This window comes from Somniosus microcephalus, chromosome 5 (assembly GCF_052327205.1).
Source record: "Somniosus microcephalus isolate GS21.2 chromosome 5, FLI_Smic_1.0, whole genome shotgun sequence".
NCBI lineage: Eukaryota > Metazoa > Chordata > Chondrichthyes > Squaliformes > Somniosidae > Somniosus > Somniosus microcephalus.
This window is the reverse complement of record NC_140991.1, coordinates 79,953,913-79,978,795: the sequence shown is the minus strand read 5'-3', so window position 1 is coordinate 79,978,795 and position 24,883 is coordinate 79,953,913. Positions and strand designations below refer to the sequence as shown.

The following is a 24,883-nucleotide window of genomic DNA, read 5'->3' as shown; positions in this document are numbered from 1 at the left end:
CATGCAATGCCAATGAGATGGAAAACTATTCTGTCACCAGCTTGCGGGGATGCACCTGTCTGTCCTTCCCCAACTTCCGCATCTCTGTCAGCCCCGACAATCTCCAGGATGGCTTCCTCCCAGGGGGTGAGCTGAGCTAATGAGGGCGGCCCTCCTCCTGTCCTGGCTCGCGCTCTCCTGTTGTGAGCTCTCTCTTCCTGCAATGAGGGAGACAAGTGGAGGTTGAGTGAGAATGAAGGAGTGAGTGTAGAGATTGCATAGCATAGATACTTAGAAGGAGACAAAGATGGAGTGAGGTTGCAAGACCAAGGGCCCTCCCTGTGTGTTGTCAGTTGTGTTCAAAGCATCAGAGTGAGAGGGAGTGTGAGGGCTGCATGGTGGAATAGTTATGTGAATGTGAGCATAGAGAGGGAATGGGTAAGGGTGCATGGATGTGAGTGTCAAGTGGGATGTGGAGGAAGAGATTGCTAAAGCTGAGTGCTGGTGAGGAAAGTCAATGGGGATCAGATTGAGGGTGATGGAAACTTCATACAGTACTTACTTTTCCAGTGCGATGAAGGTCATGGAATCTTTTCCTGCACTGCATCCAGGTGCGCCGTGTGAGCCCCAAGGAGTTGACTTCCCCAGCCACCTGTAGCCACACAGCCTTGGTCTGACTGGGAGGCCTCTTCCTCCCTGAAGAAGGGAACAGGACCTCCCTGTGGGCCCTAGCACCATCCAGCAATGCCTGGAGTGAAGCCTCATCAAATTTTGGGGCAGCTCTTGCCCTCCCGCTGGCCGTTGCTCCTGCAGGCTCCTGTGCCATCTCAATGGTGAAGTTTGGAAGCCTGCAGAAGAAGCAAGGCTTGCTGTGGACCTTAAAAGCAGCAGCAATGATGACATCATATTCTGCGACTTTCTGACTGGAAATACTCAATTGCCAAGGCTTCCCACACGTTGGAAATCAATTGCCCAATTGAGTTAAAATTGCATCAATCTCACAGACCCATTTAGATTCGTGTGGGAAACACTAAATTCGGGGAACTCGACAATTCCCCGCACCTGAGTTAAAATTGACCCCTAAATATACACAGCAGTCATCAGCAGGAATAGTAAACGTAATAAGCCAGGAAATACACAAAAGTCAGCATCACCAAGCAACTGAGACAGCACAGAGAAGGTAAATCTGAAGTGGCTGTAATGAGCTGTCTATTGGAAGATGCTTTTAGATGGGAAGTAGTTTTGTGGGATTTTCTTGTTTATAAATGTTCTTTTAAAAATAGAAAACAAACGCAAGTCATTTAATGGTATAGATAGGTATTCCACAGAGTGAATTATAAGGCTGTAACACACCAAGGGGTTGAAGTATGAAACAAATACTTGCATTTTGATAGCACCTTATCACATCTCTCAAATATCCTGAAGTCCTTTACATGCACTGAACTACTCAATGTTTTAACATATTTCCCCCTCTGCCATCCCAAACCCTGACTTTGTCATGGCCACATAAAAATGATTAAAAAGGAGAAAATATTCCATACTTTGTTTTTAAATGCTTGAGCACTGTTCCATTTTCAATAACGCATAGTGGAAGCGATTAATTCTTCAGCACTGCTCAATGCGAAGCACAGTCCAGCTCATACATACAAAGATGGTAGACAAAAGATTAGTCATAGTTTAAAAAAAAAAGATTTTATTTATGTTTCAGTGTATGCTGTGAGATGCATCACAGCATACAGAATTTAATCCAGTCCAGAAATGCCATACAACCACCTCTTATCACACAGTTTAGGGTAATGCCCATTATTTCAACCCACCCACACATGGGCAGATGTACTATTAACTATAAAGACCAAATGTTTTTTGCAAAGATTTTTGAGTCCAAGTATTGTTTTACAAGTTATGTATGGTCACTGTGGATAGCGCTGATTGCAATACAATATTTAGTATAAATAATTCAATTAAATTGTGCAGAATCACAGAATTTCATGTATTTAAGCAAGGGCAGTCCCAACAAGTTGGATAATGGAGGAGAGACGTTGGCGAAGGATGATATTGACGGTCCTGTCAAAAATTGCAGGAAAGCCGAGGATGATGGAGGATTAATTGTACCATGATCACAGCCAGAGAAAATGCGAGTTGTGACAGTGGCTAGTGTCGTTCTGGTGCTATGGGAGAGATGGAAAGCTGATTCAAGATGTTCAAACAAGGAGTTGTGAGAGAGATGTGCATGGATCGGTGAGGCAACAACACATTCAAAGACTTAAGAGGAAAGGGAGGTTGGATGTGGCAGTAGCTTGGAAGGACAGTGGCTGAGGGTAGGTTTTTGAGGGAGGCGTTGGCTGCCATTTACCATTTAAGGGGGAAATGGTGCCCGAGATGATAAAGGCATTTACAATGTGAGCTTGTATGGAGGCCAAGAAGGTCAGCAGTTTAATGGGATTGAGGTCAAGGAAGCCGGTCTTATGGATGGGATTAGCTCAGAGAGGGCATGTGGAGGGGGAGAGAGGGGGAGAGAGGGGGAGAGAGAGAGAGAGAGAGAGAGAGAGAGAGAGAAACATAGAAGATAGGAGCAGGAGTAGGCCATTCGGCCCCTCGAGCTTGTTCCACCATTTAATGAGATCATGGCTGATCATCCAAATTCAGTACCCTGTCCCTGCTTTCTCCCCATATCCCTTTAGCCTTAAGAAATATATCTAACTCCTTCTTGAATATATTTAATAAGTTGGCCTCAACTGCCTTCTGTGGTAGAGAATTCCACAGGTTCACCACTCTCTGAATGAAGAAATTCCTCCTCATCTCAGTCCGAAATGGCTTACCCCTTATCCTTAGACTGTGACCCCTGGTTCTGGACTCCCCTGCCATCGGGAACATCCTTCCTGCATCTAGTCTGTCTAGTCCTGTTAGAATTTTGTAAGTTTCAATGAGATCCCCTCTCATTCTTCTGAACTCTAGCGAAAATAGTCCTAATCGACCCCATCTCTCTTCATATGTCATTCCTGCCATCCCAGGTATCAGTCTGGTGAATCTTCGCTGCACTCCCTCCATGGCAAGAACATCCTTCCTCAGATAAGGCGACCAAAACTGCACACAATAATCAAGGTGTGGTCTCACCAAGGCCCTGTACAACTGCAGCAAGACATCCTTGCTCCTGTACTCAAATCCTCTCTCTATGAAGGCCAACATACCATTTGCCTTCTTAACTACCTGCTGCACCTGCATGCTTACCTTCAGCAACTGGTGCACAAGGACACCCAGGTCTCATTGCACTTCCCCTTTTCCCAATCTATTGCCATTCAGATAATAATCTGTCTTCCTGTTTTTGCCACCAAAGTGGATAACCTCGCATTTATCCATATTATACTGCATCTGCCATGCATCTGCCCAATCACCCAACCTGTCCAAATCATACTGGAGTTTCTCTGCATCCTCCTCACAGCACACACACCCACCCAGCTTTGTGTCATCTGCAAACTTGGAGATATTACATCTAGTTCCTTCGTCTAGATCATTAATATATATTGTGAATAGCTGGGGTCCTAGCACCGATCCCTGCGGTACCCCACTAGTCACTGCCTGCCACTCGGAAGAAGACCCATTTATTCCAACTCTTTGCTTCCTGTCTGCCAACCAGTTCTCTATCCAATCAGTACCTTACCCCCAATCCCATGTGCTTTAACTTTGCACGCCAATCTCTTATGCGGGACCTTATCGAAAGTCTTCTGAAAGTCCAAATACACCACATCCACTGGTTCTCCCTTATCTATTCTACTAGTTACATCCTCAAAAAATTCCAGTAGATTAGTCAAGCATGATTTACCTTTTGTAAATTCATGTTGACTTTGTCCTATCCTGTCACTGTTTTCCAAGTGCTCTGCTATTACATCTTTTATAATGGACTCTAGCATTTTCCCCACTACTGATGTCAGGCTTACTGATATACAATTCCCTGTTTTCTCTCTACCACCTTTTTTAAATAGTGGGGTTACTTTAGCTACCCTCCAATCCATGGGAACTATTCCAGAGTCCATAGAATTTTGGAAGATGACCAGCAATTCATCTACTATTTCTAGGGCCACTTCCTTAAGTACTCTAGGATGTAGATTATCAGGCCCTGGGGATTTATCGGCTTTCAATGCCATCAATTTCCCCAACACCATTTCCCTACAAATACTGATTTCATTCAATTCCTCCCTCTCATTAGACCCTATGTTCCCCGACATATCTGGAAGGTTATTTGTGTCCTCCTTTGTGAAGACAGAACCAAAGTATGTATTTAATTGGCCGGCCATTTCTTTGTTCCCCATTATAAATTCCCCTGATTCTGACTGCAAGGGACCTACGCTTGACTTCACCAATCTTTTTCTCTTCACATATCTATAGAAGCTTTGTGTTAGTTTTTGTTCCCCGCAAGCTTACTCTCGTATTCTATTTATCCCCTCTTAATGAATCCCTTTGTCCTCCTTTGCTGATTCCTAAACTGCTCCTAATCCTCAGGTTTGCTGCTTTTTCTGGCCAATTTATATGTCCTCTCCTTGGATCTTATGCTATCCCTAATTTCCCTTGTTAGCCACGTTTGAGTCATCTTTTTTGTTTTATTTTTATGCCAAACAGGGATGAACAAATTCTGTAGTTCATCCATGAGATCTTTAAATGTTTGCCATTGCCTATCCACCGTCAACCCTTTAAGTAACGTTCCCCAATCCATCCTAGCCAACTCGTGCCTCATACCATCGTAGTTTCCTTTATTTAAATTCAGGACCCTAGACTCTGAGTCAACAACTTCACTCTCCATCTTAATGAAGAATTCTATCATATTATGATCGCTCCTCCCCAAGGGGCCTCGCACAACAAGATTGCTAATTAATCCTTTCTCATTACATAATACCCAGTTCTAAGATGGCCTGATCTCTAGTTGGTTCCTCGACATATTGGTCCGGGAAACAATCCTGTATACACTCTAGGAATTCCTCCTCCACAGTATTGTTACTAATTTGGTTAGACCAATCTATATGTAGATTAAAGTCACCCATGATAACTGCTGTGCCCGTATTGCACGCATCTCTAATTTCTTGTTTAATGCCATCCCCAATCTCAGCATTACTGTTTGGGGGTCTGTATACAACTCCCACTAACATTTTCTGCCCCATGGTATTTCTCAGCTCTACCCATACAGATTCCACATCATCAGAGCTAATATCCTTCCTTACTATTGTGTTAATCTCCTCTTTAACCAGCAATGCTACCCCACCTCCTTTTCCTTTTTGCCTGTCCTTCCTGAATATTGAATACCCCTGGATGTTGAATTCCCAGCCTTGGTCACCCTGGAGCCATGTCTCCGTAATTCTAATTGCATCATATCCGTTTACATCTATTTGCGCAGCTAATTCATCCACCTTATTACAAATGCTCCTCACATTAAGACACAAAGCCTTCAGGCTTGTTTTTTTAACACTTAGTCCTTTTAGAATTATTATTTACTGTAGCCCTGTTTGATTTACACCCTTGATTTCTCTGCCTTCCACTTTTGCTTTTCTCCTTCCTGTCTTTTGTTTCTATCCTTGCGTCCGTTTCCTCTGTCTCCCTGCACAGGTTCCCAACCCCCTGCCATTTTAGTTTAAACCCTCCCCAACAGCACCAACAAACACTCCCCCTAGGACTTTGGAGAGAGAGAGAATCCAGAGGCTATAAATTGTTTGCTCAAGATGGTCGTACCAGCACTAGTACTTATGCAGTTTTAAAATCTTTTAGGTGTCAAATTTCAGCTGTTTTTTTAATAGAACAAAAAGCAACTATGGGGGGAATGTTGCCAGCCCTGGGGAGGCGGGTCTGCCAGAAAAATGGCAGAAACTGGGAGCAGGTAGCGAACCCACCCCCGTGCCATCTTCCCAGGAGGCGGGTCCATGATTCGCACTGGGTCCCATCTCTTCAAGGCGGGAATGGGATTACAGCCACTTAACTGCCTGTTAACAGGTAGTTAAGAGGATTATCCCCATTTTACCAAAAGAAGTGCGGGCTTCCAGACGTCAAGAAACCCCGCCAGGGTCAGCGAGGCGAGCAGTGGGTCTGCGGGGGTCAGAGGGTTCGAAAAGTGCGCAGTGGAGGTGAGTGATCGGTGCAAGTGTGGAGAGGTAAATATTCGAGGCGAGTGAATAATGTTAGGAAAAAAGTTTCCTTACCTTTGTTTCTTCCTGCAGGCTTCAACCGTTGGGGATCCGGAGGTGCCTCATCTCATCGGCAGAGATGATCGAATGACTGTTGCATTCTCAGATGCAACAGCCATCTGATTTCTGCTCAGGAAAGAGGTTTGGTGAGTCTTGAGTACAAGGACTCACCAAAGAACAGAGATCATCAGTGTTTGGCAGCTTCTCATAGCTGTCAAACGATGACAATTTATCGGTCAAAAATTTTTGACAGATGAAACGTCATACGCTGACATTCTCTGTCACTGGCTTTCCCTTAATTGGCCTGCTAAACCTAACAAGGTCAATCAAGGGAAAATAGCGTGGGTTGGCCGGACGTTGTTGGGGGTGGGACTGAAACCCGACAAGTAGCAGGTCTGCCCCCAACGCGCCCCCATTGATAAAATTCCCCCCTATGTTTTACTCATATCTTAAACTACTGAATTTGTTCTTTTACTTTCCTGATATAGGGTATTGGCACTTGTCAAATGCAACACTGCACTGTTAGTGATTATGAGAATGGAAATGTGTGGGAATTCTTCAAATGTTTAATTAGCTGGAATAGCAACAAATCGTCAGACGAGATGCTCGCCTTTAATGCTGAAGTTTGTCCTTTTGTCATGAAGATCAGTTACCGGATTTGATCATTCTGGATATCAACACTAAAGACAAGAGGCAGAGGAGAAAATAGGATAAAGAATTAGAGAACTGCCTGTTTCCACATCAGAATATATTTTTTGTAGGAAAGCAGCTTGAAATTCAGTGCAAATCTACTGACATATCAAATGCAGGCTTTTGTTTCCTTTATTTTCACAAAGCAGCTTTAAGGAAAGTCAGTGAGGTAGCTTACCTCAGACTCCTGTACGTAACATCTGATCATGTTTGGCCACTATGGCAGTACCAATGTAACCTTGTTGCCACCCCACCACCAATTACTGTTAAGGTTTCATAATAGTTAACAAAGTTTATCCTTTAAGAAAATGATGTGGCAGTATTGATCTTTTGAACCTTTATTGTTTTTTTAAACTGTGCTAATGGAGGTTATAAAGTTGATTTGAAAGAACATTAATATTGCAGGAACTCCAAAATCAGTAGCAGCTTCCCTTTCTCAACAGTTTTTAAACCACTGGCCCCGATCTTTACAGGGGCAGGATTTCCAAGCAGGGGCAGGATTTCCAAGCTGGGTGGGGGGCGCGGGGGGAGTTCTGGTCAGGAAACCCACAAGTCTGAGTTTCCCAGAAAGCTGTGGAGTTTTAGCGTGTGTGTTTCCACCCCCCCCCCCCCCCCAACAGGATCTCCGCCCAGAAGTCAGAGCGGGTTGGCTCCGTGTCAGGTAGGGAACGTTGCAGTAGAGGCCGCAGCCAAGGAGCAGGCCAGTTTCCTGCTGCTGGGGTAGTGATCGCAAGGAGGTGGGTACAGCATGGCTTGTAGGGTTGGAGGCCGGGGGGGGGGGTGGTCAGTGATCATGGGGAGGAGGTCGATGATTGAAGGGTGTCGGGAAACTTGGCCGGACAGAGTTAAAACTGGAAGGGAGTTAAAATCCAAGGTACGCAGTCCCATTAAAATATTTAAAATGAGGAACCCGCCTCCCGAGAGCAGATTAGTTGCCCGCCTCCGTTAAAACCAGAAGTGGGCGGGTTCAAGGCAGGTTGGGTTTGGGATTTAAAAAAAATAAATGTTTACATCCCAACCGACCTAAACCCACCCATTTTGGGGGATTAAAATTCCCCTCATGAATTCTGACTGGTTTGTATATTATTCCATTTAAGTTTCCACCACCTTGGTCAGTCATTCACATTGACATTTTGGGGCCGAGCCAGATTCACTGACAGAAAGAGGGGAAAAAAAGAACTAAGCTGCACTGTACCATCTTTGTAGTGCACCTGAAGATATTGCATGATGGTCATGGAGCGAGATGGGTTGGTACATCAGCAAATATTGTAATATTGAACCAATATTCCATTCATAGTTCAACAGTCGATTGACAAGTCAACTTGGAGAATTTGGGACAAATAGGGAGTACAGAAGTGTTACTGGGAAATAGTGCCTCAGTGGGACTATGAAATTGTTTTTATGTTGCTCCTGTAGAAGAAAGGCTGATTAGCATGGAAACTAAATGTTAAATACTTAAATAATTAGAAAAAGATTACAGAATTTACACTATGAAATGATTGCAAATAGGGCAAGCAGGTATCTATTGATCAAAATGAGGCAGATGCAACATCCACCAAATCCGTTATTTTGTTGGAATTCCAGATGCGATTGATGGTTTTAAACACAAACCATAACCAAATCACACAAAAAAAGGTGTTCGCCCATTTAATTTACAGAGGATTCATGAAATCATTGTTTAGTTGCCATAATTTGCTTTAGTCCCTTTTGGGATAAACAGAGATCAATAGACAGGATCATCTGTTTAGGAAATACAAATGCAATATCTAAACTTTTAAAAGAAAAAAAAACACGGAATGCTACATATAAATATAGATTTTATTTAAAAATCAAAAGTAGCAGTAAAAATTAGTACACTACGTTGGCAAAAGAACAATTTTGAAAGCACATGTAACAGCAAATACAAAAGTTTGCATTTCTTTTAGCATAAATAACTTATTCTGTGTAACATTTGTGAATAAGGCATAATGTGCGAGTCTTGCTCAAAGTGTATTTACTGGTCAAGAAAGTTTTGTGGCAATTATGAAAAGAATGTTAAAGTTATGTGGCATACACATTCACCTTAGGATATTAAGCTGCAAGAACTACCTTGGGCACAAAAGATCGTAACATGTTATGTCATGTCAGGAACAATATAAGATAGTTGAGGTAATAAATATAGATCAGAGGCACATGCAAGAGGAGTTCAACAGCACGATGCAAATCAATCAACTCCCTCATTTGTTTTTGGCAGCCAAAGGCTTCCGGCTTATCTTCTTGGACTTGTCATTGCTTTTCTTTGGAGGTTCAGGGTTTGCTTGCATGTGTCTACCATAAAGGCTGTAAGAACACAGAAAAGATAGCTTGTAAAATTGGCAGTATTCAAAAAAAAAAAGACAGCGACACAATTACACTGAATTAGAGAGATGGAATGGCCATCTACACCACTCCGAGCTTCATGCCTAACCAGAAAGCCCATGGGGTCAATAAAGTGACAGAGAGAAAGAGTGTCAGAGGCCTCCCAGGCTATTTCAGCATGATTGATGGCTTCAGGATAGCTACACAGCCATCAATGCCACATTAATAAATACCGCCGATTAAATGTTGACGAAGCATCCTGCGATTTAGGAGGTTGGAGCTCCACAGTATTCAAATGACTGTTTAAAATATTTAACTTAAATTTAGCTAGTAATGAGAGTTTAGATGCCTTATTTGTTCTAATTACAAATAGTCAAAAGATAAGCAAATGGCTGCTGAAAGGACATTAAGAACCATTAAACAAGCTAAAAAAAAAAGGTATGCAGCCAACAGAATCTCTGGAGTATTAGCTCTAGAAGACACTTTCATGTTATGTATCTTGCTTTACAACAAGTTCATTTTATTTGTATATACTTCAAAATTTACTCAAAACTATGGGTCAGCAGATATTTTACAAAGGCTTTTTATGCTCATTTCCAAATCAAAATTAAAAAAAAATCCTATTATATTTGATTTTATTAATTCAATAGCTGCATTATTTCAGAACTGATTTTAAAACATTTTGGTCATTCAACTTTCCACTATGCTTTGTATTATTGATAACAATGCAAATTTTCAAATCAATTTATAGTGCGCATAAAATATTTTTGCAGATCTACAGCACAGTGGGAAATTTGCAGTTAGAGTAATGCTAATTTTATTCAGAATAAAAACAGTGCTGCTTACTAATGTGACTGGGGTAAAACGATTGGGAAGATAGTGGTTAGAATGAACAATCTGAAAACATAATCAACTGGGAAGATGCTCATTAAGTTTTATCAGTCTACTAACAACAATGTCCTAACTTAATAAAAACAGGCGGAGATGATAGCAAGGATATTAGCTGAGGCCTTTGGTTATGTATCAGAGGTCTAAGCCGTCATTGCACTGCACACACAGTTCAGCAGGCACTGTCTCTCGGGATTGAAAGAATACACCAGAGTTAATAAATGCAGGAAGGATCAATAGATGCAGCTTATTTCTACCCTCAAGCCTCAAATATTTTTTTTTTTTTTTTACTTTTAATTAAATCACATGTAGTTTACTAGAACATCATGTTCATTAAAACAGTAATTAACTATCCCCATATTTTATAATGTCACTAACCATACAATCACCACAAACTCTGCAAAAAAATTGAAATATAATTCCAATCTTTTTTATATACTTGCTTCAAAATCAGTGCTAAATTGGGATAGGATTGTTGATATCAATGAAACTGTAATCTATAATCATATCATAGGTATATCACTATTCAAACTGCAAATTAAAAAAAAACTGCATTAAAATGTCATCTCCCCTTTCCTACACACACTCCTTCTTTCCCCCCCCCCCACCCCCCAAAGATAGCTGCACACACAGGAATTAGCTGGAAACCACCAGCAGCGACGGGAGAAACCAACTGAACAATGACAAATGTTACCAGAATAACCTGAAGAAAATGGGAAATTCTGCTTGCTCACCAAATTTATCTAGTTAGCAGCTGAGCCCAACAGATCAGGAAGGCTCCCAGTCTGTGCCGAGATGGCTGATCTCGGGTCAGCTGATAGCAGGTGGTAGAGGTGCTACAATTGGTCTCAGTGCCCTTTGGTTAGGGAGGGAAAAAAGAAAGTCAACCAGGCAAGCTTCGTGCTCCTAATTATTACTGTGGTCATTAGTGTATTGGGCGTTAGATGAGCATAGAATTGTGTGCAGCTCTGCTGTCTCCCCATGTTGGAATTGCCAACTGACATTCGCTGTCTCGCCTCACACATGAAAACTGCTCATGGGCAAGGTCGCGGAAGGGTGGTCAGCACCTATGGCACTAAACCCCAGCAAATAGTCAAGCACCTACAGGAAAGGAGAAACTTGGCAATGGGCGGGGCGGGGGGGGGGGGGGGCGATATCTCAACTCATCTTTGACATCAATTAATTTTGAACTTTTTAAAACAATGATTGTCAGAAATTATATTAAAATAGCTTAACCACTTCCCACAATTCCTAGAACACAAGGCTGAAGTCTACTGTAAATGTTTGATGACTTTGCACCCTATAAAAATGTAAAAAGCAAAATGACTGAACAATATTAATGTTCTCAATTGGTTTGTAATATTCCTTTCAGCCATAAGTGTGGTGCAACAGGTACATTTCCATGTGGTTTCTGTGATTAAATCCTTATTTAGGAAATCAGTTCTGGAATTTTAAAATCAAAATACAAAATGGTTCTTGCAGCAGCAACGTGCGGACTGGTGTTCTATTAGGGTTAAATTAATAGGTAAAAATGAAAAGACAGTACAAGCAATGTAAAGGATTCTTGTTAAAAAATGACTTTTAAAAATGCAATTTATAGATCTCCTCTATACACTCATTAAATCTACCGTGCCCAAGTTATCACACAAATGGACGGCAAGCCAGCAATTCACAGTTGCTTTGCCACTAAATACAGACTCAAATACGTCAAACAGCCATTATAACCTGGAGTGAGCAAAACTGACTTAATTTTGGCATATGCCTTTAACTTATTCTTTGGCAGTGAAATGAAATAGACTTGGCGGGACCAGACACTCATTTTTCATTAAATGTGTAATGGAAAAGGAAAAATTTACAGGGCTATGGGGAAATGAGTTGGGAAGTGGGACTAATTGGATGTCTCTTTCAAAGAGCTGGCACAGGCAGGATGGATCAAATGGCCTCCTCCTTTGCTGTATGATTGTATAATCCTATGAACTGGGAAATGATCATTGCAATATACTGAACACTTTTTAAAAATCAGTATGGATATGAAACTTCGTGATTTGTGAAAATATTAAGTGCCTCACCCCACTTGTATGTCTGGCTGAAGTGTGGCTGTGCCTCCATCACATCAGATAATGCATAATTATCTAATTTCAATTAAAACCATGCAGCCTTGAGTATTCTATTAATGTGTCACAAAAGGTAGAATTTTTAAGAAGTGACTATAGTTGTGCAATACAAAGATGCCAATTAATTTTAAGGAGGAATCCAAAAACAAAATGAATGTACGGTACTGATCGATTGCTGGTACACTCTATCCATAAATGTAGTAAATTATGACCTGAAACTGGTAGAAATCCAGATCTCCAGCAATCACTTCTGATATTTAAAACAGTGACAGAAAGTAAGTTTAAAAATAAAGGCAGACACAAATCTTTGAAGGTGGCAGGACAGGTTGATCAAGCTGTTAAAAAAGCATATGGGATCTTTGACTTTATAAATAGAGGCAGAGAGTACAAAAGCAAGGCAGTTATTCTAAACCTTTATAAATCACTGGTTAGGCCTCAGCTGGAGTATTGTGTCCAATACTGGGCACCACACTTTAGGAAGGATGTCAAGGCCTTGGAGAGGGTGCAGAGGAGATTTACTAGAATGATGCCAGGGATGAGGGACTTCAGTTATGTGGAGAGACTGAGCAGCTGGGATTGTTCTCCTTGGAGCTGGGAAGGTTAAGGGGAGATTCAATGGTGGTGTTCAAAATTATGAGGGATTTTAATGGAGTAAATAAAGAGAAACTGTTTCCACTGGCAGGCAGGTCGGTAACTAGAGGACACAGATTTAAGGTAACCGGCAAAAGAACCAGAGGGAGATGAGATTTCCCCCCACCCCCCTCAGCAAGTTATGATGATCTGGAATGCACTGCCTGAAAGGATGGTGGAAGCTAATTCAATAGTAACTTTCTAAAGGGAATTGGATATAAAATTGAAAAGGAAAAATTTGCAGGGCTATGGGGAAAGAGTTGGGGAGTGGGACTAATTGGATAGCTCTCTCAAAGAGCCGGCACGATAGGTCGAATGGCCTCCTTCTGTGCTGCAAAATTCTATAATTCTATGAAGAGGGAATTAAACATTGCAATATACTGAACACTTTTATTGATATGAAACCGAGTGTCTGACTTGTATGTCTGGCTAAAGTGTGGCTGTGCCTCATCACATCAGAGCGGCATAATTATCTAACCAACAGCTAGCCTGAGCAACCCAGTGCAAACCATTTATGCCTTTACATTTTATAGAACAAATATAAATCAATTTTTCCAAGAATCCTTTAAGAAAAAACAAATTTAACCTCAAACAGGCAATAATGAAAGGCTGATTCATTAACTACAGATATTTCTAACCACCAGTAATTAGTCCTTATAATATTCAAATTACATTACATTTCCAGATGTGATACTTTACATTCCTTTAATTATAGCAGCCAGTCTGCCTCCATAAGAGATAAATATAACAAACTGGAAAGTATTGACTTTATGATCATTTACTTTAACAGTAGTTATAAATCTGCTGCTCAAGGCAAAGGCAATTAAATTGAAATCTCATTCAAATATGCAACTGACGATTCATAAATAGAAATTTCTATAGTGAAAGCAAATCTAAAAAAACCATAACTTCAATATCCAGATGCAAGCAATTAGAACTGTTCAAAATGACAAGCCTACTGCTACTTCAGTTCTTATTTCCTGTATATGGTACAGGAATATAAAACCCCCCACAAATTAGCAATTTAAATAGATTGAACAAGAAGCTGCATTGGAACACATTACATAGATTGAAACAGGAATACTTCTAGTTACTTGGTTGTCCCTTGAACACCTGCAATTTCTTTTGATGTGAGTATACAAATTATTATTTGCATCACTGTCATACTGCAACTCAGGAAACAATGCTAGAGCTAAATTCAAAACAAGAAACACTTCCCACATAAAAGATATCTACTTAAATAAATTGCCCATCATGCAGTGAATATGGTCTCCAAAAAATGAAAGCTTTCTAAGTTAGAGACAAAAAGGGTTTCGATTCAGCAGCAAGCTAGAGGAGAGGTGAAAATGGTGTCTCCATACAGATTACAATAAGCAAGATGGGCTAAATGACCTTTGCTCAATTTCACCTTGATGCAAAATGGAACACTGCATTCCATTTGGTGACTATGCCATGTATTGTCTTCGAATTGAGGGTGGTCAAGTCTCTGGAAGTTGGGGCTATGTACGTTAATCCTTCCTTCCAACTCTGCACCTACACGAAACTGACTACTCTCCTACTACCCCAGTCATCTCAATTGTTTGAAGCAGACACTATTGAATAAGGCATCATATTACTTGCTGTAAATATGCACAGTAGGTTCCCCAAACTACTAAAATTTTAAATGCTCAAACACTGGTTTACAGGAACAAAACCATTTTTTGCACCCCAAAGAATTCACCTAGGAATTTTATTGCACTATAGCCAGTTTTTTTGTGACAATTCAGCTTCATTTTTATATTTCCCCAATACCTATTCTGAAGACGGACTCAAGTAGGGATACAAGTTCCACAAACATGCGCAGCCCTCCGATAGATCACCCAACTGTCCATTCTGCACATGCAAGCTTAGAAAGGGCTGCTGACAATTTAACTGAAGAGAGGGGCAGCAATCATAGTCCAAACCTAGTTGTACCCATAGCTAATCTGTAGAGACACTTTTCAGTTGGTATCTCTGGACAGCAGTCAAGATTTGTAAACTTGGTTGTCTTTCCCCCCTCTACCTTAGCTCATGGGTGTGGATGCCAACGATACCCTAAATGACCAATTCTGCGTGCTGGTAAGTTATGTGGTTTTAGTTGGTTAAACTTCAGTAGAACCCATGCACACACTTGGGATGTCCCCAAGATTTTGCTTTCTGGGCTCGGCTAATTGAGGACAGCGCGTACATTGCACAAGAGGGTAAAAATAAACCACTTATGGATTTTTCAGCAGCTTGGTTTGAAAACAAAAGCTTGGCGATGATTGGTCCAGTGAGTCACCTGATTACCCCAAAAAACCTGTCACTCTGGCTGAAATCAACAACGTAATTCTTTAACAAAAAATGACTATTGACACAGGGCACAAAGGACTATCAAAATGGAAAGGGGCTACTATTAAAATATATGTATTGGTCAAACATTCCAGAGAAAGCAAAAGGTCAAAACTACAATAAATAAAAATATTTTTCCTAGACCAGTCCTGGCAATTTTGGAAACGATTGCAAGGTATTTGCTCAGATGTACAATGGCACATTACCAATAATTAAATCTGTCCGACAGCAAACCTGGTTTAGGTACAGGGCGGCATCTTCTTCATATTGGTCATACCAGTCAACAGGTCTGCTTCAGTAACCTGGAGCTTTTATCAGCTTTACTGTGAAGGGCAAGGAGCTATTGGAGTTTTGCCCATTGACTGCAGAACGGCAAAGATTTTTAGCCATCAGGACGTTTTCAGATAATTGCAGCACCCCAAGAACCACAATGTAATTATGCACCTACAGTTTGAAATTCCACAGAGCAAGCAAATTTCTCATTAATTAGCTCTACGAAACCAGCTAGGTTTTAAAGTGTGAACCTTCCTAATATACAGTTTATTCTCTAAACACAATTGTCAATAGTATGCCACAGACTTTGAGGCCATCATCTCCAGAAAAGTAAATGGGATTTCAAAGTGCTACAGGGTGGCAAGCACCACAAGAGATGGGGTTAGTCTGCACGCTTCAACAGCGGTGCCATCACCGATAGCAAGATGAACACTTGCTATTAGAGATCGTATCTTTGGCCACAGCAGGCTTAGCTACTGAACTGCTCATAGCTGTCCCATTAGCCTTCGACTAATAGGAGTTTCCATTTTCTGACCTATACTTTACATCTCCAACCAACACACAAGTGGTAAATCTTCTGCCAGCAAAATGTCATTAACAGCAATTTTTAAACACTTGCATCTGTAAGATTGTACATGTGCAGTTGCAGTCCCACAATATAAAATGGGACACCAGAAGCTGCATCCAGCAATGCAGAAATGCTTCCTCAAGTGATTCTACAATATTAATGTAGCATTAGAAAGAATATGATCACTCAAGTCCATTCTTATTGGAATTCTGAAAAAGTCACTCTCAGGAACATAGGAATTGCGAGACGAAAAAAGACCAAGGTCCATCTAGTTCGCCTTCCATCATCCTGGTAGTCGCTCGATAGTCAAGGAAAACCCTAGTGGTGGAAATCTTTGGGCGCCACAGGTTCACAGAGCCCTGTTCCAACCAAGCATGTTCACTTACCATGTCATGTCTCGAAATACTCATTCTGCATCCCAAAATATAATTTTTTGAAACAAATCCAAGTTGCAATTGAATTAATCAACACTAGCTGCTTCTACCAACTCCTCAGGGGGGACTGTTCTACTCGTTCACTGAAGGAACGACCCAGGGAGACTATTCCACTCATTCACTGAAATAACAACCCAAATCTTACTGGAAAAATAACAGTGAGTTCATGACGCACGCAGTTATCAAAGCACAAGTCGGCCAGCAAGTTCAGGCAAAGAGATATGCCGTGAGTTGCTTTTTGCAATAACTCGCTGATCGATTTACGCCACTGCGCTGTTTGCCTCGTACAGATGGTAACTCGCCCTCACACTCCGTTATTGTAACTTGCCCTCACACTCCGTTATTGTAACTCGCCCTCACACTCCCCGTTATTGTAACTCGCCCTCGCACTCTCCGTTATTGTAACTCGCCCTCACACTCCCCGTTATTGTAACTCATCCTCACACTCCCAGTTATTGTAACTCGCCCTCACACTCTCCGTTATTGTAACTCGCCCTCACACTCTCCGTTATTGTAACTCGCCCTCACACTCCCCGTTATTGTAACTCGCCCTCACACTCCCCGTTATTGTAACTCGCCCTCACACTCCCCGTTATTGTAACTCGCCCTCACACTCCCCGTTATTGTAACTCGCCCTCACACTCCCCGTTATTGTAACTCGCCCTCACACTCCGTTATTGTAACTCGCCCTCACACTCCCCGTTATTGTAACTCATCCTCACACTCCCAGTTATTGTAACTCGCCCTCACACTCCCCGTTATTGTAACTCGCCCTCACACTCCCCGTTATTGTAACTCGCCCTCACACTCCGTTATTGTAACTCGCCCTCACACTCCCAGTTATTGTAACTCGCCCTCACACTCCCAGTTATTGTAACTCGCCCTCACACTCCCAGTTATTGTAACTCGCCCTCACACTCCCAGTTATTGTAACTCGCCCTCACACTCCCAGTTATTGTAACTCGCCCTCACACTCCCAGTTATTGTAACTCGCCCTCACACTCCCAGTTATTGTAACTCGCCCTCACACTCCCCGTTATTGTAACTCGCCCTCACACTCCCCGTTATTGTAACTCGCCCTCACACTCCCAGTTATTGTAACTCGCCCTCACACTCCCAGTTATTGTAACTCGCCCTCACACTCCCAGTTATTGTAACTCGCCCTCACACTCCCCGTTATTGTAACTCGCCCTCACACTCCCCGTTATTGTAACTCGCCCTCACACTCCCCGTTATTGTAACTCGCCCTCACACTCCCCGTTATTGTAACTCGCCCTCACACTCCCCGTTATTGTAACTCGCCCTCACACTCCCCGTTATTGTAACTCGCCCTCACACTCCCCGTTATTGTAACTCGCCCTCACACTCCCCGTTATTGTAACTCGCCCTCACACTCCGTTATTGTAACTCGCCCTCACACTCCCAGTTATTGTAACTCGCCCTCACACTCCCCGTTATTGTAACTCGCCCTCACACTCCCCGTTATTGTAACTCGCCCTCACACTCCCCGTTATTGTAACTCGCCCTCACACTCCCCGTTATTGTAACTCGCCCTCACACTCCCCGTTATTGTAACTCGCCCTCACACTCCCCGTTATTGTAACTCGCCCTCACACTCCCCGTTATTGTAACTCGCCCTCACACTCCCCGTTATTGTAACTCGCCCTCACACTCCCCGTTATTGTAACTCGCCCTCACACTCCCCGTTATTGTAACTCGCCCTCACACTCCCCGTTATTGTAACTCGCCCTCACACTCCCCGTTATTGTAACTCGCCCTCACACTCCCCGTTATTGTAACTCGCCCTCACACTCCCCGTTATTGTAACTCGCCCTCACACTCCCCGTTATTGTAACTCGCCCTCACACTCTCCGTTATTGTAACTCGCCCTCACACTCTCCGTTATTGTAACTCGCCCTCACACTCTCCGTTATTGTAACTCGCCCTCACACTCTCCGTTATTGTAACTCGCCCTCACACTCCCCGTTATTGTAACTCGCCCTCACACTCCCCGTTATTGTAACTCGCCCTCACACTCCCCAGTTATTGTAACTCTTCCTCACACTCCCAGTTATTGTAACTCGCCCTCACACTCCCCGTTATTGTAACTCGCCCTCACACTCCCCAGTTATTGTAACTCTTCCTCACACTCCCAGTTATTGTAACTCGCCCTCACACTCCCCGTTATTGTAACTCGCCCTCACACTCCCCGTTATTGTAACTCGCCCTCACACTCCCAGTTATTGTAACTCGCCCTCACACTCCCCGTTATTGTAACTCGCCCTCACACTCCCCGTTATTGTAACTCGCCCTCACACTCCCCCGTTATTGTAACTCGCCCTCACACTCCCCGTTATTGTAACTCGCCCTCACACTCCCCGTTATTGTAACTCGCCCTCACACTCCCCCGTTATTGTAACTCGCCCTCACACTCCGTTATTGTAACTCGCCCTCACACTCCCAGTTATTGTAACTCGCCCTCACACTCCCCGTTATTGTAACTCGCCCTCACACTCCCCCGTTATTGTAACTCGCCCTCACACTCCCCGTTATTGTAACTCGCCCTCACACTCCCCGTTATTGTAACTCGCCCTCACACTCCCCCGTTATTGTAACTCATCCTCACACTCCGTTATTGTAACTCGCCCTCACACTCCCCCGTTATTGTAACTCATCCTCACACTCCGTTATTGTAACTCGCCCTCACACTCCCCCGTTATTGTAACTCATCCTCACACTCCCCGTTATTGTAACTCGCCCTCACACTCCCCGTTATTTAAGAACATGCTGGATTTGCATATTAAATGCGACTTAAACCTGCCACAAGTTAGAACTGGTAATTAACAGCGTAAGTACCCTTTTAACAACGTGATAATGGTTAATGCAATGCTAATCCTTAAATCTCATTGGTTGTGGTGATAGACTGTTGGTCCCCTCGTTCACAAAGGTATTGGGTACCCTGTTGCCCTCGCCGCAGCGTTATCAGCGCCCACCCAGCAACTTATAGGGCAAAAGATTGGAACTGAAAAGGTGCAGGAACAAGACTAAATAACGGCGCACATTGCGAGATGTATCGCTCCAGCAAGATTTGGGCCAATGTTTCCGCCGATTCCTTTTGAATTTACACCCCCTTCAAGCATAAGCCACGTCTACTTTTCTGAACACTTGAAACAGTTAGTCATGGTCTATATTATCTAGTCCCTTAGAATCCTAAAAGAGCAACCCTATCTCCTCACAGTCTTTTCCATGGAGAACATGGCCAATTTACATAATTTCTCCTCATAATTCAATCCCTCTATTTCCTTCGATCATTCTGGTTGCTCTCTTCTGTATCCTTTTGATAGCTGCAGTATCCTTTTTGTATTGTGACAACAAGAACTGTACACAGTATTCCAAGTGCTGTTGCACCAATGATTTATAAAGTGGCAGGATTACCTCACTGTTTTGGCTCAATGTTGACCATATAATACATCTGGGTCTAGAAACTTGTCTCGGATGGTGGCGGATCAGCAGCCCGTTATACGCAGCGCCCGATATTCAGTTCCATTGCAGGATATTGGGCGCTGCATAGAACGGGCGGCTGCTCCGTTACCGCGCCACCGCCCGAGATCAATTTCTAGGCCCTGATGACACACTGCCACCGAGCATTGTTGTGATAGCTTCAATTTATTGTCAATCAAGACCTGTGGCAACTTCATTTTCTATGCTGAGTATTTTCTTTACATTTAAATAGTCCCTTCCTGAATTTTTTCTCCCCACGTGAAGCACTTTACACTGAATTTGATCTGCCACCTGTCTGCCCAATTCCCAAGTACAGGATATGCAAATCCTCCTGTAGCTTATCTGGCTCAGTTTTGATGTCTACCACCTTCATTAGCTTTGTACCATCTGCAAATGTAGCCATTGTGCTTGTGACTCCTCGCTCCAGATCATTTACAACCATGGAAGCCCACTAGTGTTGCACCAGTTAATACCCCACTTAATAGATTCTTCACGAGCAACAATAAAAAGTTAACTGATTACGTATGAGACAACATGTTATACTGGCACCAGAGGAAGGACTTTTAGTTGGTATTAAACTCTTAGAATTCAATACACAAAGTCTATGAACCAAATACATGCTGCAGTGGCTTAGTGGTAGCACTCTGCCCTCGGAGTCAGCTGGTTGTAGGTTCAAACCCCATTCTAGGGCTCGAGTGCATAATCGAGGCTGACACTCCAGTGTTGGAGGTGTCTTCTTTGTGATGAGAAGTTACACGGAGGCTCTGACTGCCTGCTTGGGTGGCTGTGAAAGATCCCTCGAAGAGCAGCAGGAGTATTCTCCTGGTATCTTGGCTAACATTTATTCCTCAACCTACAAAACAAACAGATCAGCTGGCCATTCATCTCATTTGTAGGACCGTTCTAGATGCAAATTGGCTGCTATGTTTGCCTATTAAAAAGCACAAAAATAATTAATTGAATGTAAAGCACTTTGGGACCCGCCCCCCCCGCGAGCACAAGAAAGGTACCAAATATATGCAACAGTATCCCATCAATCATTAGTTGTGATAAACTGTGATTTTCAAAGATGAACAGTGAGGTCTGTTCACAGTATTAAAAAGGGAGAGCGTGTACAGGATAGCTCAGTGATTTTTCAATCTACTACCTGTTAATCACACTGCAGCGAAATGTATATATTCACAAAAACTTCATAGTGACCACTTATTCCATATTTACCCACAACCTGAACATAGATTTTTTGATTAGCGTCTTCTTAAAGCACTTACTGGGTCACAAGTATTTCATTTAGCAGAAGAATATTCTTTATTACTGCATGATTTTTTCTTTTATGTTTGTTCAGTTACACAATTAGGCATCATAATAAAATGGAGTTTATTTATTCATAAAATGGAGTTTATTTATTCATAGTCTTTTTTTTAAAAACAGCCATTTGAGATGTAAAGTATGCAAACATAGTTCAATCATCTGGCCATTCATGTGAGATTCTTGCTAGGCTACTCCCCTAAATTCCATACATCACACTTCCAGCAGGGGTCACTGGTCAGCAAATTAAGAAATCGGGAACTCTGGCAATTTTCCTCTCCCTAACTGAAGGGTGCGGAGGCCAACTGTAGTACACCTAGCACCATCCTGGCTGAGGCAAAGCTAAATCAGCACAAATGTACCCAGTTTGTACGGGCAGTTACGGGGTAAACAAGATTGAACACAAGCCTCTCAAATTAGCTACAAGAGAAAGCTAAAAGATCTGAAAGTGGCTGAATTTAAATGAAACAAAGTTACCAACCGCAAAACTGGTCAGTCCATATCTCAAAAACAGAAGAAAAATCTGACCACCCAGAAAAAGGAGGCAGCAGAGAAATACAAGTTTGCATTGATCGCCCTGGTGATTAGAAAGCTGATGCACAAAGAACACTGTGGATCTGGCGTCAAAGAGGAGCAGTTCTATGATAAGAGCAAAATAAGGTTATCCAATCTTGGGACCAGAGAAATCACCTTTATTGCCCTTTTGCTCTATTTCCCTATACTACTTCACTGCTGAATCAAGAATCTGACCATTTTGTTTTAAAACTGATGCTTAGGGCAGGATTTTCATTCAGAAGTCGGGTTAGAGGCGGGACTACAACTTTCGGGGTTGTAGTCCCGCCTCCATCGAGATGCGGCCAATCCACGTGATTTTAACTTGATTGACCTTGTTGAGCCCGCCCAGCGGGCTCAGCAGGCCAATTAAGGGCCAACCGGCAACAGGTGACGTCACAGACTGAAATTTCATCTGTCAAGAGATTTTGACAGATGAAATATCAGCGTTTCACAGCTGTTTGAAGCTGTCAAACACTGACAGTCTTACTTCTAACCCGAGTCCTTCTCCACAGACTCAGTTAGAAATCTCTCCTGCACAGAAAGCTGCAGGCCGTCACTTTTGACAGTTCGCAGCCATTCTGCTTTCTGTGCCGGTGAGATGAAGGACTCCCGGAACCTAAAGGAAGGAAGGCTGAAAAGGTAATTTACGCTTCTTTAATCACTTTAGACACACCAATCACACTTACCTTTGCACTCATGCACACATCACTCACCTGAACACCAACATCTCGACCCCTCCAACCCGACGGCTCGACTCCTCTAACTTGGCGTGGTTTGGAGCCGTCAGGAATCCCACAGTTCAACCTTAAAAATAGGGATTAGGCTAAAAACTGCCTGTTAACTACCTGTTAACTGGCACTAATCCCTTCCCGCCTCGGGTAGGCGGGTCCCAGTGCGGGGCAGGTACCCACCTCCTTTGAAACTGGCATGGAGGTGGGTTGGGGGCGGGATGGTGTTGGGACCCCCGATTTCGGATTTTAACCCCCTGCACGCCTCCAATCCCGACTCCGTGGCCCAATGAAAATCGAGCCCTTAGTGTCACCCAGTAACTACTGGCACTTGATTTTTCTAGTCTCCTTTCCTATTTGTTTCAGCCTCAGTGGGGTCCCTTCACTATGGCCTGATAAATTCACCTAGATTTCAACTAAAAAAACTGTCTGGCCAGTTGCTAAGTGTTAAAAGCTGAAAGGTCATTGTTTTGTTAGATCACTTTCCCACATAAAATTTTAAACCTACAAATGTTCTAATAAAAAAAATCATTATGGTCATTGACGGCAAGACTGATGCACGGGAATTTTGTTGTTCTCCTGCCCAAATGAAACCAGAATTGATAATCCTCAGTTCCCTGTTATCCAGCCAATTCGCACAATTTACAACTTCATCTCAAATTTCAGGAGCTTCAAATAAGCTTCATCTGCTGTAAGGGACCTGATCTTAATTTTCAGAGCATATGATATCCACATTTTCTGGTAATTCCAATTAAGTGACTTTGAATTAACTGGAATAGACTGTAGTCTTTCCTATTGGTGATCACTGTTGGTTAATTTTGCCCAAGATAACTTTGCTTTTGACCAACTTTTAAATATAGTTTTTCACCTTCCATTGACAGACCTTTACCAGAGACACCCACTTCTTCCTTTTGAGTTTGCACATATTTTAGTTCAAAGCTGTGCTACTCAGATGACCATCCTCCAATAGGAAATGGAAACAGAGAAGCAGAGAAAACTGGGGAAGAAAACTATTTTCACGTTAACGTGTTAATGTACTCATTAGTGCAGCAGCATTCAGAGGAGTGGGAAAATCAATTGACTTTGTCCAACCAAGTGCATTTTAAAAATGATAATTGAGTTGAGTTTGGAGACAGGCAGCATAACTGGTCATTCATTCATTCATTTGCTGTTTGTGGGTCCTTGCTGTGTGTAAAAAGAATGCTACTTATACCCACATAACAATCACTCACAATATGCATCTGCAATTGCAGCTGACTCGATAGGTCAGGAGTGCACCCAAATATTTCACTGTTGCATATATGTATATTTTGGCATGATGTATAATTATACTCAAATTGGTTACCAATCTCCAGAATTGCTTCTTTATATAAAAAGTATAGAACATTTTGTTATGCAAGTTGAGGATTATGCAACTGCACTATTTAGACCTATTGTATTGAATCTACAGAATAAGCATCTACAGAATAGCAATTGCCTGTGGACTCTTCTTCAAAGACTAATGCAATTGAGGATCTCAAATCTTCTATACAAAGCAAACGTTATTGTTGAAGCCTTGCAACACTGCAAGTGAACAATCAATATATAGACTGTAAATAACTTAGTTTTGTGATTTTGCTTTTGGATCTTGCACTGCTCTTGTAATACAAATGCTAATGTGGAACATCATGCAAAAGGAATAGGAGACAAAAGATATGCGAATCTCTATATTCAATGTCAAGATCTTCCAGTTAAATTTGATCATATGAAATAGGTCAAAACAGATTATCTTTACTTCTTGCAAACCAGTATCACAGCTCTCAAGAATAATCAACAGAACACAGCTACACCACCTCCTTTTTGCCCAACTCCATCTTTTGGAATCACTTCCATCCCTTTAACTGAAATTCTGTCCAAGCATTTGCATAAAACCCGTATCTCAGATGCCTACACTACAAGATCTAATTTCTCCGTAACTGCAAGAGATGAATTTTAACATTGTTTCAAATGCTTCTACCATTAACATAAAAAGCATTTTAAGGTCCTATTAAATCTCAGTTTATGAATGCCTTCCCTTAGTAGTTACGATTACAGCACTAATAAAGCTGCACCTGACATTTCCAGAGCATTATTACTGCGACATCAGTGTTTATTTCAGCAGCATGTGAAACAGTGGAAATGCAAAATCCATCTAGCCGATGGAGATACAGCAGTCATTATCCCAACAGTCTATGAATTAATACCTGACTTCAGTGAACAAGATATTAAGTGGTTTATCAACAATAAATATAAAAACCAACTAATCATTACAATATAATGATATTGCCCTTCTACGAAAACTCCTTTTGCATCACAATGCTGTTAAAAGTTAGTATCAGTATTACAGCAT

General features: G+C 42.2%; 1 protein-coding gene across 3 annotated transcripts in view; it reads right to left on the bottom strand.

The window, feature by feature from the left end:
• Positions 1–8,632: 8,632 nt before the first annotated feature.
• The window catches only part of rsu1 (Ras suppressor protein 1), a 180,339-nt gene continuing 164,088 nt past the window's right edge, over positions 8,633–24,883 (bottom strand). For all 3 annotated transcript variants that reach the window (XM_085987873.1, XM_085987874.1, XM_085987875.1), the window contains one exon: positions 8,633–9,152. In XM_085987873.1, coding sequence (XP_085843999.1) covers positions 9,050–9,152 — 103 coding nt within the window. In that variant the 3' untranslated portion in view covers positions 8,633–9,049. The remainder of the gene's footprint in view (positions 9,153–24,883) is intronic.